General features: G+C 37.3%; 1 protein-coding gene across 1 annotated transcript in view; it reads left to right on the top strand.

Moving 5' to 3' along the window:
* The window catches only part of puf (ubiquitinyl hydrolase 1 puf), a 1022896-nt gene that overhangs the window by 373052 nt on the left and 631084 nt on the right, over window positions 1–18760 (top strand). Inside the window, exon 29 of the mRNA XM_090376705.1 lies at window positions 15653–15736. Within this exon, the coding sequence (XP_090232831.1) occupies window positions 15653–15736 (84 nt within the window). The remainder of the gene's footprint in view (window positions 1–15652; window positions 15737–18760) is intronic.

Raw genomic sequence — 18760 nt, 5'->3', positions numbered from 1 at the left:
CTGGAGGTATGACTGAAATAGGCCTGAACCACATTTTTTTGAATATCCCACGGGACATTCATTCATTCAGAAACACCTTCAGCACATCCACCTTCCAATCCAAACCGAAATTTATATGTGGATAGTGCTACTTTAGTTTTCAGTTCTTAGCTGCAACTAAAACTTTTTAACTAAATCATCAAAAACTATTTTAAGAACAAAGGACAAACTCAGTAGAACTCAAAATGGAGAGTACTATACCTCTTGGCCATGACCAAGGAGAATACAGTATTAGCTTACTCTTGTCTCACTTATCCTAATGGATCATGTTTCCATCTCCAACCACAGGGAGGCGGGTACTACTATCTAGCCTCATTAGTACTCTTCGTTTAAACACTAAATTAACAAATTTGTTAAAGTAACCAAAATTATTCTTGTCCATGAACATGATCCATAGATTCTGTTGTTGTAATCTGCCAATGCAGAGCTCCAACTCATTCCTATAATCCAGGTAACAGTTGCAAAGCAACATAATGTGTCCACTGGTCTCTTGTTCATTACAAGCACATAAATCATTTTCAGCGAGGCCTAACTCACATAGTCTTTTAGCCATTCTGTGTCCTATTATTAAGAAGGCAGCATATTATCCAAATTGCTGCCAAGGATTTCTTTTGACATCTAAAATGTCTACTCTAGGTAGGTATATATGGGTAACTCGCCTTTTTCCGGAAATTCCCATCTACTTTGCCACTCTACCATTAGTTCGCTCTTTATTCTAGTCTTTATTCATATACTTTATTCATATACTATGTCCTGATAATGAAAGTATAAATCCTTTCATTATCAGGACAAGAGACTACGTTCAACACAGACTTCCTAATATTGTTCTTTGTGCAATACATTAATGCTGATAATGCAGGTTATAAATCAGCTGATAGTTGTCCTGCTTGTACTTTAGCATTAGCATTAGTAGAGGCATTTGATGCAAGAAAGCAAGCTTTTGCAGCATCAGCCAAAAAAAAAAAAAAAAAAAAAAAAGTAAAATAAATAAATAAAAAATAACCACTTCCACTTCACCCCTCTGTTCGTTCGAAATACCTGTCCAGCTGAGCCTTAAACTTATTTAGGCTATCAACTTCCACGACAAGGGATGGAAGTCTGTTCCACCTACCAACCACCTGCTGGCTAAAGGCAAATTTCCGCACATCTATCCTACATCTGTCTTTCCTCAATTTGAACTTATGCCCTCTCAGGTGATTATTCTGAGCATTGAGCATGCTCAAATCATTCAAGGCTTTGTACCCCTCTATCAGATCACTTCACTGGTGCCTAGTCTCCAGACACTGTAATTCGCAAAACTTAAACTCTTTCTTCGTAAGAGCACCCCCTTTGTTCCATTCACTAATCTTGTTGCTCTTCTCTGTACTCGTTCCAGCAGCTCTACATCCTCCTTGAAATGAGGCCTCCAGGCCTGTATACAGTACTCTAGGTGTGGCCTGACCATTGCCTTATACAAGGGAATAATCACCTCCTTATCCCTGCTAGAAAAATTTCTATATATCATTGACAATACACCATGAGCTACTCTTGCAGCCTGTCTGCACTGCTCAGAGAACTTCATATCCGCCTGCACAACCACCCCCAGGTCCCTTTCATTCTCTTTCACTGTCAGTGTAGTACCACAGAGTTGATACATTGCTCTGGGGTTGCTGTTTCCCATGTGTAGTACTTTACATTTGTCAATGTTAAACTTCATTTGCCACCTCTCAGCCCATCTGCTCAACCTTTCCAGATCCTGTTGCAGCAGCATAGTGTCAGTAGTGTCCTTGACAACCCCGCCAACCTTCGTATCGTCTGCAAACCTGGACATTAAGCTTGATATACCATCATCAATATCATTTATAAATACAGAGAACAATAAAGGACCCAATACTGAACCCTGAGGGACCCCACTAATAACATTAGTCCACGATGAGCAGTGTCCATTGATTACCACTCTCTGTCTTCTCCCCCTCAACCACCCCTTTATCCATAGCAGCAATTTGCCTCCAATACCACACTGCTCCAATTTGTGCAGTAGTCTTCCATGTGCAACAGTATCAAAAGCCTTTCTAAGATCCAAGTATATAATATCATAGTTATTCCCTGCATTCAGTTCTTTTGTGACTGCATCATAGTATCCAATCAAATTGGTCAGGCAAGACTTCCCCTTAACAAAACCATGCTGAAGTCTTGTCTAGATGATCCTGCACTGCTTCTTTAACCAGTGCCTCCATTGGGCGCCTCCGTAGCCAGGTGGGAAGGAGCAGCAGTGCGTAGCACACGCTTCTTGATTAGACCGGGGTTCGAGCCTGTCACCACCAAATACGGAGGATGCGGAAAGGTCAGGGAATGACCACCGCATTTCCCGGAGCAATATGGCCTTAGTTGCTAATGCTCCTAAAAAAAAAACTCACAAACCCGCCTCCATTAATTTTCCAGGAACAGAAAGTTAAACTCACAGGTCTATAATTACTTGTGTCAGCCTTTGATCCTCCCTTGTGAATTGGGGTCACATTTGCACATCTCCAGTCCATGGGTACCTCCCCTAAGTCCAAGGAAGCTGTCATAATTATGGCTAAGGGTTTGCTTACTTCCTTTGCTGCCTCCTTTAATATAACTGGATAGATCCCATCCACCCCAGGTGCCTTTCTTGTGTTTATCTTCAACAATTTCTCCTCCACTTTACTCTCAGTTATTACAAGATTCTCTAGCTTACTGCTAGAGTTGAATACACCTCTGGCATTCCCCTCGCTGAATAACTCTTCATGTGTGAATGTCGATGCAAAATATTCATTTAGTTTGTTAGCTACCTGAGCAGGGTCATCAACAGTTGACCCATCGATATCAAGTGGACCAATCTGATTCATCCCCTTCCTTCTAGAGTTTACATAAGTAAAGAACTCTTTGCTGTTTTTCTTCGCATCCCTTGCCAAGGATCTCTCGTAATCTGCCTTCGCCTGCCTAACCTCCTTTGTAACTTGGTTACAGATCAACTTGTATCTATCATAGGCTTCTGTGTCATGTGTTAATTTGTATGTATCCCATGCATTTTTCTTCTCTGCCATATGCCTCATTAGTTCATCTGACATCCATTTAGGCCTAAACCTTGAACAATATTTCTTAGTTGGTATGTAAAGCCTAGTAGCTTGCAAGATAAGTTCCTTGAATGCTTCCCATTTTGAATTTGCTGTTGGTAACATCATCAGTTGATCCCACTGTATAGAATTTAAATACTGTCTCAGTCCATCGTAGTCGCCTTTATGAAAGCAATAACCCTTCCCTTTACCCCTAATGGTAGTTACCTCTTTGAGTAACTCCCACTTCAGAACACTGTGATCACTGCCACCTAGTGGTTCATTTTTCTGCAGATTCTTAATGCATGAAGAATCACTACTGATAATCAAATCAAGAGTATTACTCCCTCTAGTTGCCTTCCGAACATGCTGATGTAGAAAACAGTCATCCAATAAATCCACAAAAGCCTTGCTAGTGTGTGAGTGACCAGCCCCCAAATTCCAGTCAATATCTGGGAAATTAAAATCCCCCATAATAAGACTCTCTGATTTACTGGCCCACTCTATTTCTCTGTACAGTTTCTTATTATACTCATCAGAGTCATTAGGCCTATAGCACACTCCTACTCTCAATTTTGATCTCCCAATGCTTATGTCACACCAAACTGACTCGACACTGCACTGTCCAGTGATGTCGACTGGCTTCACTTCCTTGGGTTTTGTGTTTCTTAACTAATAGCATAACCCTCCTCCCTTTCTATCCTTTCTGTAGACATTGTACTCCCCAAATTCCAGTTCTGCATTCCTTATATCTGTGTGACACCACGTCTCTGAAATCCCAACAATATCTGCCTTTGATGTTTTGAGCAAAACTCAAATTCATCAAATTTATTTACTAAACTCCTAGCATTGGTGTACACGCAAGTATACATGCACCTGCTCTTCCTCTTAGCCACCCTAACACAACCCATGTGTTTACTTGTACCCCCATGATTCCCAGCAGTCTCTGTAATATCCTGCATCTTATTTTCCAGGCTGCTGCAAATTCCAATAGAAGGAGTGCAAGAATCACTTTCTCCTCTGCCAGTGGCTACTGTTAATCTATTAGTCTTTGTATCCCCCAATCTAGCAGTTTTCCGACCCACCTAACACTGCCTCGAAAGCATCAGCAAACATTCTTGCACCCTTTCTATTTAAGTGTATCCCATCCCTGTAGAAGCAGTCTCTCCTTGGAGGGCTTCAGTAGAAACTGTATTACGAGCACGGGTTGTGCATAGGAGATTGAATCTCTGAGCCTGGAGTACATATTTCTATATCAAAGAATTCGTAATTTTGTGCAGCCAAACTACAGAAGAGTAGGAAACAATAGGGACAAATAAACAGTCTTAGAGAAGATTCAGCCATCTCCCCTTAATCCCACAGTCAGTTCTAACCACACTTCTGACATACAGAATTCATATTTGTTCTTCAAATACTTGCACTCCACTCCCCTACACACATCCCAATATACTTCACGTATATTGGGATGTAATAAAATCATCCATCCCAATATAATCATCCACTCCCCCACACACACATCCCAATATACTTCACGACATAACATATCTAATAGATGTCTCACATCTGTTCATACTCAATTGGTCCTTTAATAATAATTGCACAGTGTTGGTTTTTGAAATCTGCAACTTATAAGTCAAGCCATTCTATCAATTCTTTCAACACTTGGGAAGCTCGAGTCTCTAATTGAGATCTCACATTCCCATATACTAGCGGAGATGGGAGAAATCCCAGGTGCTGTCTGACACGAACATACCTTGTACATTCCCATATACTGATATTAGCAATTTGTTGGCATATGCCACCATGTTCACACCAATGTGATTCCTACACAAGAAATAATCCATTACAATTGTCCAGGCATGAGGGCCAACCACTGAGCTCTGAGGGCATCCCTGTTTTGCATCTCTGCATATCTCTGTATATCCAGTTTGTACTATAACACTTCTCTTGGTAAAATACTGTCTAAAAACTGAATACAAATTATCAGAACATCCTATTATTCTGATTCTAGAGAGGATGCCCTCCCACCACAACATGTCTGATTCGCTGAATATTCACAAGTCTAATGAATATTCACAAGGATTCCCAGAACATACCGCCCCTCATAGCCCTGTACATATTGAACCATCTGTTAGATAGCATCTGCAGTTGACTTTCTTTTTTTATAACTAAATTGGTTACTTGAGGACATATGATTCTCATCATATTTAATCATTAACGGACTAATATACAGTCAGTTTGTATATTAGTTTGTCTGGACTTTTAATAATTAATTTCAAAACTGCCACTCTCCATGCATCAAGGCAGGCACCCAACTCCAAACATTATTATACATATGAATTAGGTCTGATCTTATTTGTATACCCTCTTCAGAACCTTTATCTCAATGAGATCAAGGCCAGACAATTGACCACCAACAGCCTGCATAATGGTATTATGTATCTCTTCTGAAGAAAAGACTGGCTTACATATATATAGGAACAATAAGTAGCATTGCCTTTGACTATTCTATGCTGTTCTTGACTTAATTCTTGATAATCTCTATCCGGGAACAATTCATCCAGGATCATGCTCATGGACTCACTCCAGCCAAGATTGTTTACACTCCCACTTCCTGTGAAATTCACAGAGTTAAAAATATATTTCTATGTTGTAAGCCTAAAGAAATTCAGGGATCTCTCGAACCTTTCTCCGATACATATGACTTCCAAGAAGTCTACATTTATGGCCTTAACATATTCTTTACACAATTTGATCGTAGGAGTGTCAACACTACACTTCTGTAGTGTTGAAATCTTTTTCTGACGGTTCGTAATTCAAGCCTCTTTTGTTGAAGAACTTTGTTCCACTACATTACTGGCCTCGATCTTAGTTTCTTTTTCTCTGTACTGAGATCTGAAGTCCTATATATAGCATCCTGCAATTTATTAACATTATCTGCTATACTCAGTGTTCAAACATATTTCATTAACTTTAGCATTGAAGCCCTGATCAAAGCAAGTTCAATTTGCAGTTTGTACAGAGAATATGTCCAATTCTCTCATTTCTCTAACATTCTCATTGTACCCAAACCCAAACAAAATGTTATTGTGATCACTAATGGTGAATTGATTCACAACTCTCCAATTATGTATCTTATCAAGTATAGACATAGTACTCACACTAAGGGATTAGGATTGGATTGTCGATATAGGATTGTCTGCGCACAGAGCTATATATAGGAATATGCCCCTTTACATTTACAACCACCATCCCCAAAGCAGGTAGGAAGTCTTCAAGGATTTTTCCTCTATCATTAGACTCCCCACTGCCCCAGAGAATGGAGTTGGAATTGGAATCCATTGCAAATACAATATGGCATTCTTGGAGTGTATCTCGTATCTTTTCCAGGTAATTTACATAAGAGCGCGTGCACGCACACACACGCACGCACACACACACACGCACGCACACACACACACGCACACACACGCACACACACGCACACACACACGCACGCACGCGCACACACACACACACACACACACACACACACACACACACACACACACACACACACACACACACACACACACACACACACACACACACACACACACACACACACACACACACACAATCAGAGTGCTAACAGTAGAGTGAGACCAGGTATACTCTACAAATTGCCAGTGATCTCGATACATATCACATTTTTGTTTGATAAGCTAACGGTAACACCAAGTCTGGTTTCCTCACTACTATGATAAGTTTCGGATGATTGCAATCTGATAGGATTCTATAAATCTTTGGATATCCTTGTTGTTGTTATTTGGTTTTTAGGAGCATTAGCAACTAAGGCCATATTGCTCTGGGATATGCGGTGGTTATTCCCTGACCTTTCCGCATCCTCCGTATTTGGTGGTGACGGGCTCGAACCCCGGTCTAATCAAGAAGTGTGTACTACGCACTGCTGCTCCTTCCCACCTGGCTACAGAGACGTGGATATCCTTGTATATGGCCACCTACTTTCTAGGGTACTTGCAAGAGACCCACATCAGTATCCTATTTTCCATTTCATAATGCATTTGAGCAGCCACCACTTTTGCTTGTTGTGCGAGCTGCACTACTCTCACTATTTCAGCCATAACTGATTTTATTCTTATATAGCTCCAAAGCTCTTTTGTACTCAGGATAGCCCTTATCAACAGCCATGTGATCACACTTCCTGTTTCTATTCTTGCAGTTGCTGCATACTTGTTTATCATCCTTTTTACTGCACTCCTTGTATGGGCGCCTCCGTAGCCAGGTGGGAAGGAGCAGCAGTGCATAGCACACGCTTCTTGATTAGATCGGGGTTCGAGCCCGTCGCCACCAAATATGGAGGATGCGGAAAGGTCAGGGAATGACCACCGCATATCCCGGAGCAATATGGCCTTAGTTGCTAATGCTCCTAAAAACCAAACAACAAACAAACTCCTTGTATGCATGCCTAATTTGGGCACAATGTCCACATGCAGTTTCCCTTCTTCAGCACTTGGATACATATCCATACCCAAGCCACTTGTAGAACTGGGCCCCCTTGGTGCTATTCAGTGGGACAGTCAAATAACTCTGCCAAAATGTGCACCAAACATGACAGCATGCAGCACTATTGAGTTTGGATGGGAGAAAAAAAAATAGCAGCCAATAGCTTTCCAACAGCACCAGACAAAAGGTTAATAGAAAACTGTTGTCGATGTCTGGATTGTATTGTATAATATTGTATTGAACTAAAATTTTCGAATAGATGTAATTTGTTAGAAAGTATTTCTTGACCACGATTAAATAACATTTTCCCTTGTTTTGGATCATAGAATACACACACCTTTCAGTTTATTGCACCTATTTAAGGACATCCTGTATAAATTAATTGTTTCTGCTATACTGCATTACCTCAATTCATATATTTTGTGCAATGTAAACTACTTGTTTTCCTTCAGGATTTTAAGAAAAATTGATATGTATTTCATGTTCCTTTTGTGATTAATAGAATTAACAAATATAATAATTCATTATGTATATACTGATTAAGAGTATGTACATAAATTCACATTTACAGTAGACTGTCGAAATAACGGCACATTTAGATTGGATGTATACATACAGCACAGATGTCTTGCAGTGGCGAAAACAGAAAACAACAAGCCATGTGATTACTGTATTTGTTTACGCTTGCCATTTTCAAAGTGAGTTCTGTACTGATATCATAGTTGTTGTTGTTGTTGTTGTTGTTGATGATGATGGGGTTTTAAGTGCAATGGCTACTTAGGCCATATTGCACTTGATATCATGGATTATACCGTTGTTTTACATTTATTTTAAATTAAAAACCTTCACTATGGCTTCTAAAGTTAAACATCATACAGTGAAGAAAAGAAGAAGAACATTAAAGCTTAGTGACAAACAATATAATTCAAACTATTACATTAGAATCACCTGGAATGTTAATTCATTTACCCCTGTGGATTGTGTCTGTAAATTGTGTGTTCTCTGCTCGATTTGCCTGTTTTGCTGGATGAAGCCCCCAGTTCCTGGGGGGGGGGGACCTTGCTATCTATGCCTGAGATCCACTAACTCAGCCACGGAGTGAATAAAAGCCTATAAAAGTTCCTCGTGTCATCGATGAGATTTGAACCTGGGTTTTTTCTACCCAGTGTGGAGAAGACAGTGACAATACCACTGTGCTACCTGCGCAGACTAACTTGATATAATAAAAAAAAAAATAGAACAGGGTGTAAGCAGAAGTGTATTAATGGCAGAATATAACATTGGATCGTCAACTTGTTTGTTTTTTATGTGCAGTTAATAAAATTGCATTCTTAATCTCTCTATTTCTTATTTGGTCTCATTATTTCTGCATTAAAAAAATAAAAAATAAAACTTTATAGATAGTGGAAAAATCGAAATAACAACACCTCGAGTTTTTTCATTATCATATTCTAGATAATGGAAAAATCGAAATAACACCACCTTGAATCCCTGAAAGTGCTGTTATTTCGAAAGCCTACTGTAGCTTTGCACAGTATATGTTTTCAAGGTTGCTTGTAAAGGTCATATAATGTCCATAATAATCTGTCCTGTTAAAGACATGAGGAAATTAATAAGTAAACTTTAAAAGGTAAAAACATTGTCTCCATATATATTTCAAATTGATTGCTTTTTATTGACCCAGAGGTGGGAAAACAAATTTCCTACACATTTAGTTAAATAAATAAAATTGCAATTGATATTAATGTTTTGGATCTTTTGGATTTTGCTCTTAACACAAGTTACTAAGCTTATGCTAGCAGCAATTGGCCTCTTCAGTATAGTATAAGTTTAAAGCAGGCAAACCTACTTTAAACATAGCTTAAAGAGGGCACATCCACAATGTCATATAAGCAGTAGCATCTGAAAAACATTTTTTTTGTCTTGTTCATTTCACTTTGATGGGCAGTTATTTAATGCATATCGTGTGCCAAGTGAAATTTTCTGTATTTTTTTTAGCTCAGTTAGGAGCAACAAAAATATTAAATGAAATTTTGGGCTGGGGGAGAATGCACATTTTTCATATTAAATAATTTACATCAATGAAAACATAAGGGCTATACATCATAGTAACTAAGCAAAACAAAGATTGCACTGAACAACAAATTTTGGGTCATATCTTGTTACAGGCATGAAAATAAGTTTACTTTATGGATTTTACATAAAGTAAAAACATGGAAATAGTACTTAAAATGGCAGATTGGCTCTTGTTTTTGAAAAAAATAGTTTTTTTTTATATTTATTTTTATGGCAGTAATTTGTAGCTAAAGGGCATTCACCAAAAGAATCGAAGATAAACTGAAACCACACAGCGAAGAATGGAGTGAATTATATTAGGAATCAGACTGCTGGATAAGAAGAGAAACACATGGATTAGGCAGCAAACACAAGTAAAAGACATTCTTATCAAAACTGAAATGGTCCTGTGCTGGACACATAGCTCAATGACATGACAATAGATGGACTAAGAAAATAACACAGAATGGTACTCAAGAGGAGCTAAAAGAAAACCCAGAACACAACAACGGAGATGGACAGATGAAATTCACGAGTTCGTGGGTAGTAAATGGGTGGCCATTGCACAAAACAGAAGGAATTGGAAATGAGCTGGAGAGGGCTTCATCCTGCAGTGGATTGAAAATGGCTGATGATGATGATGAATTTGTAGCTACGAACATATCTGTATCAAACACTGGACCTTTTCGCATTTCGCTTGTATTCTGCTTCAGGGGCATCACTTCACATCATCCAACAAAAATTGGCTAATGTGGTAGCACTCCATTTGTTTTTGTATCTTTGTTCCATTGCTGCGATGTCTTGATGGAAGTGCTCACCATATTCATCGCTGATTTCTTCCCACCACAGTTTGTTGGGAAGGAATCCGGGAGTGAGTGCAAGAAATGCATCTTCAATGACATGTTGCACCCCAGATTTTTGTAAGAAGTAATGAGATCTACCACAAGCTTCCTGTAATTACTGGCTTTGACATTTTCTAGAAAACCATTTGAAACATTTTGAAAAGCTTTCCATGTTGATTTCTCGTTATCACTAAGGACATATTCAAACTGTTTGTCTTTGAAAAGTTTCCTTGCTTGTGGACCAATGAAAACACCTAATTTAATCTTCTCTGTATTAAGTCTTGGGAATTTCTCTTGCAAGTATGTGAATGCAGGACTGTTCATTTCCAGAGCCTTCATGAAATTTTTCATAGCCCCAGTTTGATCTGGAGTGGCGGAAGCACAACTTTATTGGGATCTACCAGAGGTTCAAATGCTATGTTCTTCATTCCAGGTGGTAATGATTTTCATTAAGTCAACTCCTCTTCTCATAGTGCATATCCTTGGCATGACTATCCCACTCGCAGAGAAAGCAACAATACAGGAACTCCCCATCTTACTTAATACTCGACATATGCAAATTATAGACTTTACCTAAGTATTTGCCGGCAGGTGCAAACTGAAAAAAATATGGAAACGTATTTTGCATCTGTAGGGATAAACGAAAATATCGCAGTGTGAACCCAATAATATGTTGTTGTTGTTTTTTTTTTTTTTTTTTTTTTTTGTAATTCGTTCCAAGTCCTTAGAAGTTGAAAATTTTTCTATATTACTAAGCCATTTATCTCTTTAAAAGGTCATATTTGTAATGGAAATTGCACTGCACTTTCATTGCTATCATATGTTCCCGTTATAAGAATTAATTTTGAATGCCTTTGTGATGTTTTTCTAAAACACATTTCTGGGGGTCACTACCATAAAACAATAAAATCAATTTGCACTTTCCAGTTTATTGGGCTTTTCTGTTAGTGCAATCTATTATAAACGGGTAGTAAACTCAATCTTATTGCATTTGCGATAATCCCGATAACTGGAATTCTGTAGGTTATTATAGTGAAATGTGGAAATGTTATTATGGTGAAACATATTCCCCTTCATGGAAATATTCAATCATATAAAAAAACATTTCAGCCACTTCTCTTCATTCCTATTTGTGTATTACAATGATGAAGGTAAAGTGACCAACGGAAAGTGCAAGTGCTGGCATTGCCAGGAAACGAAACAAAATTGATTTAGAAATGAAGATGAAAATGATTGAGAAGTATGAAGCAGGACAAAGTTTGTCATCTATTGCAAGGGAATTATGTCTCTATGCTTCAACACTGAATACTATTTTAAAGGACAGTGTGCTATACATGCACTGTCAAAGGATCAACGCACTTAAGATTAACAGTGATCAGAAAACAGTGTTCAGGTGCTATATTGAAGATGGAACAGCTATTAATAATATGAATGGAACATCAGATTCAGAAGCAAGTGCCCCTGAGTCCAATGGCCATCCAAGCAAAAGCAAGAAGTATTTATGAAGATATTAAGAATAAATATGGCAAACCACAAGCCAAGTTCATGGCAAGCAATGGGTGATTTAATAGGTTCAAGCGTTGCACTAGTTTCTAAAACATTAAAGTATGCGGTGAAGTTGCCAGTGCTGATTCTGCAGCTGTAGAGAAATTTTGTGATGTGTTGGAAAAAATTATTGACGAAGGCGGCTATTCAACGCAGCAAATTTTTAACACCGACGAGACTGCTCTGTTGTGGAAAAAGTGCTGGATCGAACATACATTGCCAAAGAGCAAAAGAATGCCAGATTTCAAGGCTTCAAAAGATAAGACCATGCTCTTGCCTGGGGCTAATGCAGCAGGAGATTATGGATTAATAGCACTGCTTGTGTACCATTCTGGAAATCCTTGTGCATTTTAGGTCATCAATAAAGCCACCCTACCCATGTATTTCCGATCGAACCAGGGAGCATGGATAACAATATCTCTCTTTGAGGATTGGTTTAAATGCTGCTACATTCTTGAGGTTGAAAAATATTGTAAAGACAGCGTTCCTTTCAAGATTTTGCTTCTATTAGATAATGCCCTTGGACATCCTACGCATCTAGGTGATTTAAATTTGAACATGAGAGTCATATTTCTACCGTCAAACACAACTTCACTCATCCAACCTATGGATCAGGGTGTTATTTCGAATTTAAAAGAATACTATTTATGCACGTGTGCTCGGGCATTGTCTGCAGTAGACAATGAGAAAAATTTTACATTAAGAGACTTTTGGAAATCATGTTTACCATGCCATCATAAACATTAATAAGGCCTGGGCAGAAATTACTAAAATTTGTTTAAATGGCTCATGGAAGAAAATATGCCCATGACACATAAAAGGCTTTGACGGGTTTGAAAAAGACGAATCGTATGAAGAGGTTACAGATAAGACTGTAAAGGTTGCAGAGCTACTTCAGTTGGAGGTTGTTGGCAAAGACGTGGAGGAGTTAATAGAGGGAGAAGAGAAGGAATTATATGACGAAGAAGTTATTGACTTGTAGGCAGCGATAGTGAAAGAAGAAAATGTTGATGAAGCTAAAGATGAACCAAATGAGGAGCCAAGATGCTTCATAACCAGAGAGATGGCAATGGCATTTTGCAAAATTGCATCCGCAGTGGCGAGATTTGAGAAGATGGATCCTGACAGTGAATGATTCTTAAAATTAACAGAGGAGTGAATGATATGCTTGATTGCTACAAAGAAATCTACGATGAAAAGAAAAAAAAGTCACTGTACAGTCATCCATTAATATGTTCTTTTGTAAACTTTGAGCGGCCGACCCCTTCTAAATCTCCACAGCCCTCAACCTCTGCAGCAGTGTACTTATCTGTTGAAGACGTCGATTCTTGCAATGATGCCCAAGAGATAAAACTTACTGACGTTTTGCCTGTCTCCTCTCTTTTTTTTTCGTAATTTTATAAATTTAAAATTTTTTAAATTGCATGCTTTTGTAATTTTTCCTATGCATGAGATAAAAAATTGAATAAATACAATAAATAATTCTGTTCACACGTTCATTGAACATTTATTTTTTGATTCAGTCAATTCAGCGAGCACAGTTGTGAGTGCTGCACAAGCATTGGGGGGGGGGGGATTCCGACTTACATAGAGTTCTGTGGAATGCAACCCTTACGTTTATCGTGGAGTGGCTGTACTTAATGTAACCATTTTGTTGTCCTAATAAAATGGCGATTACCTTTAAATCACCACATATCTGCCACTCATACTTCTGATAGTGTACACCTAAGAGGATCCCTGTTTGCGTATGTTTCTTTTATGTGGATGTCATGTGCAAGAGATATTGCATAATAACACAGCCGTAAGGCTAACCTTAGAAGGTCCATAAATAATCATTCTTCTGGATTGTGCCTCATGTTCATTGCCGCCATTAGACCATCAACATCCTTATAAATAGCGAATTCACCTTCTGTTTGATTGAATTTATCATAGTCTTTATTTCAGGTACGAAATGTTGTCACTTTCACAGAATGATCTAGAAGACCAGTGTTGTAGCCTCAAGGCCAAAAGCTCTGCCTTATTCTTCGGCAGTTCGAGATTTAAGCTCACTTTCTGTGATCCTATTTGGTTCAGAAAGATAAAGATAAATGGCTGCTGTACTTCTTTGTGTATATCAAATTGATGTTCATCAGTGTCTTCATCTTTATCAGAGTGTATGGAAAAATGGTCAGGTGATTCAGGAGTAGGTAGTATTTCACTATGAGGCACAGGACGAATTGCAGATGATATATTTGGGTAAGTCACAGTTCACTTTTTCTTCATTGTTATCCCTTTTTTCTAATAGGAGGCACTATACAGAAGTAACAGTCTGTGACATGGTTTGCTGGGTTATCGGTATCATGGGCACTGCGAAAGGTATGAAAACATCCCTTTCAATTCACCCATGTGTTGAGTTTTGATGAACAGGTAGCACAATATTTGTGTGGAGCCCAGTTCTTGACTTGGTCACCTACTTTACACCCAATGTACAAGAAATAGGCTTTTTTGGGGCTTGAGTTAAGGTGTGCTTTCTTGAAGCTAACATGACTTCTCCATATATGTAACAGAAGTCATCTGGACTATTCACACAATTACGGGACATATTAATATTACTAAATGCAAATACCGCACAAAAAAGTTGGAATCTCACAGAGGACAACTTCGAGGATTATTGCAACAGAGTTGAAGATGCATTTGAGGCAACAACAACTTATCACGTGATGCAGAGCGAAGCAACAGTTGCCGATCATGTGATAAGACCATGGTGGTACTGAGACTGCAGTGTTGCCATGCGTTTTGCTGAGAGGCATAGTTGATAATGTAGAGAAACTCGCTAATATGAGACCCCAACTGTAGTTCAAGAGCCATTCACCAAATTTTAATGTGATTTCCATGTTCAGCAGTGTGTGTGCTGCAGTTTTGTGGTTATACGAGGAAACACATACATCCTTTACTTTGTAAAACCTTCCTGCAAAACATGCTTTTTCACATAATGACCTGCTATTACCTTTTTTTTTTTTTTTTTTTTTTTTTTGAAATACGTCATATAATGTTAACCAAACAATAGAAGGTTTTAGTCTTTTTCTCACATGGCAGAGCTTGGTCATAATGTACTGATCTGCTATCTTGTATTATGAAATAAAAATTGATTCTTAAATTACATAGTATGATGAGAAACTTTAAAAGATTAGATATTTTCTTTTTCATAGCATTTTACATGTTCACCAATGTTATTACTATCAAATGGTTGAAAATACAAATGAGTAACGCAACAGTGAAATTGTGTTTATTGAATGCAATTCTGTCAGGTTAATTTTACATTCTCCATCACTAATTATCATGGAGTTGCCAATCTTGTCCATGAACAGCAACAGACATTTCCAGAGCCTTGTAATAAATTTCTTTGTACTATAAATTAATTATTGATGCATCTGAACAAAATTGCTGAAATTGTATTTTATTATTTTTTCCCCATGGTAAGAATGGTTGTGAATATTAGATTACTGGAATACATTTTTTATATTATTTTGCTAAGAAAATGGTGAATTTCATTCATCACAGGCAGTTTTCTGTTGATGCATTTATTCCAGTTTCGATTGCAAATAAAACTGTAGTTTCTGGTTCTTGTAGACAGGCAATCAGAAGAGTATTCCTGAGAACCAATGTGAGAAGATTGAACTGGAAAGTGGTGTTGAAGTTAACTGGACTCAGAAGGTAACTTTATGAGTGGGTTGTAGAGCTCTACTTTACAAAGTATTTAAAAAGATTTGCATTTCTACTTTGCAATATTTTTACTATATTTTAGTTGGAGTAAACCAAAAAAGAGTATATATCAACAAATTTGAGGCACATTTGCATTAGGTGTATGATTACAGGGAATATTGGTCCGTAGCCAGGTGGGCAGAAGCAGCAGTGCATAGTACACGCTTTTTGATTAGACCAGTGTTCGAGCCTGTGACCACCAAATACGGAGGATGCAGAAAGGTCACGGAATGACCACCGCATATCCCTGGAGCAATATGGCCTTAGTTGTTAATGCTCCTAAAAACCAAATAACAACAGGGAATATTCTGTTCCCTCAAAAGATTGATACCAAGAAATCGTTGCTAAGGATTGGTCTTATGTCCAACTTTGAGACAAATACTTCTATCCACAGTTCTGCCTAAGTTACTAATATCTTTTTAAACTGGCTATAAAATAATTCAGGCTATAACATAAAAAGTTTTAAAATTTTTATGTTATAGCCTGAATGGGTGAATTTGCTATAAAAAATCTGAAACCATGCCAGGAGCTGTTTCAAAGCTTACTGGCTTCATATCAGACAGCAGATTGCCTCTGTTAGCAAACATATGCTGAATTTTTTTAAAGTAAACAGCTGAGAGGTGTGTAGAAGAAAATCTTTCATTTATTCATATAACAATCATTGTGTACCCCCCCCCCCCCACACACACACAGAATTGGACTGTGGTAACCTTATGAAGTATACTGGTACAGGATTGTGGGGAATAGTATTTTGTTGCTAAGTTGGACTTTAAACTCAAACCTAAGTATCATTCTTAGTGTCACTCTTTTGAGGGAGCAGAATATTCCCCATGATCACCATGCCTAGCACAGTAATCTACCCCAAATTTTGTCTATTTTAACTTCTGCATTAAATTATACCCTGCAGAATGCTTATATTTACTTTTATAAGAATACCGTATTTAAATATGACACTGCCTTGTGTGTAGACTAATGTTTGTGTTGTATAAAAATATTTTTACAACTGCCATTAGCATATAGTAAGAAGGGATGGACTATGGGATTGCTAGTAGTTCCAGGTATACTGTGCCTAGTATACCGCAGGTGACTACCTAGGTCTTAACCAATGTAATCAGAGTTGAGGTGTGGCATACACATTGTACAGAGGAATGCTGTCTCTCTGTGTCACCATGCAATAATAGCAATGTATCTCTACTTTTCTTACAGAAGGCCTGAAGTGGTCAAACCCTGTTTAGTGTACAGAGCAAAGCTCAGGCAATCTCATCTCTTCCATCATGCAGTATGAAGAATGCCTTTTGAGGTTTTGATAGCATTGTGGCAAGATCCAAAATTCCTTACATTTCAAGGATAGTTAGCAGGCTGGTCACTAGATAGTCCATATGTAATCGCACTGCCTCTATTCACCTCTATTCTGCCGAATAGTGGTGTGCGTGCGTGTGCGGGAATTATCACCATATCCATAAATTTCATTGATTCATATATTCATCTCTCTGCTCTTATTTTATCTACTGAGTGCATCATGAATAGTCAAACTAATACAACCAATATTAGCTACATTACACCTCTAATGTGCTTTTCTATTCCAAATGCATTGGGAAGCATGAGGTAGAAAACGTTTTGTAACAACTGACACACCAGAGTTAAAATAAATGAACTTCAATATAATGGAATAAATATGTAAAATATAAATTTACTAAAATAAAACTGATAAAATCAGCAACAGCTTTGAATTACAGTAAATAAAATACAGTAAGTAGCTTTTGAGGCAAGGTGGCTCTTCTTCAGCTTAAAAGAATGCATTGCATACTGGGATGAATAGATATCAATAACACATGATTAATATGGTCAGGAATGACTGGGCATGATCATAATCTTACCTAGTCATTTGTCACATACGTTTTTGTCTAAAAATCAGAAGAAGTGAAATCATTTGGAAACCTTTAATTGCAACCATTTGAAATTGCTTCCTAATTTAATCACAGTTTCTAGTTAACAAGGTATAATACGATGAATGCTAATTTGCTCACATATGTCATCAGTTAAAAATTTGGAAACTTGTAATTACTATCCTATGAAACTGCTAAATAAGTTTCAATATAGGTTATAATATATATAAATAAAGCAAATAACTTTAAAATATAGTTTATTGCATTACATAATGACACAACTTTCAAATTTTACCGTGTAATGTTCACATTAATAACACTGATCAGCCCTGTGCCTTTTTTTTTTTTTTTTTTTTACACCTCTAGATGCAACTTTTGCAGATGCAATTCCTTTAGCATCTGCAAAAGTTGCAGATGCTAAAAGAATTGGGCTGCCATTTTCAAAAATACCAAAATGATATTTCTGTCACTTCTCCATTAAAATGTATACAGAAGTTTTTGTGACTAATGAATGACCAGTTTCAAATATCATACAATAATACATATACTATCTTAAAAATGAATCTTAATTCATCTTAAAATACTTTAATCAAACATTAGTAAGAGGAGTTTACCTCAATATAGTACGTGGAACACTTCCGTATGATACCCTCCAGAAATTAAAACGGAAAAATACGAAAAAATCGACAACTTACCGGTACATTAAAGTAAAATATAAATAATTAAAGTAAAATATAAATAATTAAATAATCAATTTAACACAATTTAAAATCAATTCAAAACAATTAAAATTCAAATTAACGCAATTAAAAGAATCTAACGAAAATATTCAAAACGATTTTCGTTTTGAAATCGTTTTGAATATTTTCGTTAGATTCTTTTAATTGCGTTAATTTGAATTTTAATTGTTTTGAATTGATTTTGAATTGTGTTAAATTGATTATTTAATTATTTATATTTTACTTTAATGTACCGGTAAGTTGTCGATTTTTTCGTTTTTTCCGTTTTAATTTCTGGAGGGTATCATACGGAAGTGTTCCACGTACTATATTGAGGTAAACTCCTCTTATTAATTTACTAATATAATTAT

This window comes from Mastigoproctus giganteus, chromosome 6, assembly GCF_048544385.1.
Source record: "Mastigoproctus giganteus isolate SK-2022 chromosome 6, ASM4854438v1, whole genome shotgun sequence".
In the NCBI taxonomy this organism is placed as follows: Eukaryota; Metazoa; Arthropoda; class Arachnida; order Uropygi; family Thelyphonidae; genus Mastigoproctus; species Mastigoproctus giganteus.
Note: the sequence above shows the minus strand (reverse complement) of the source record. Positions and strands in the feature narration are given on the sequence as shown.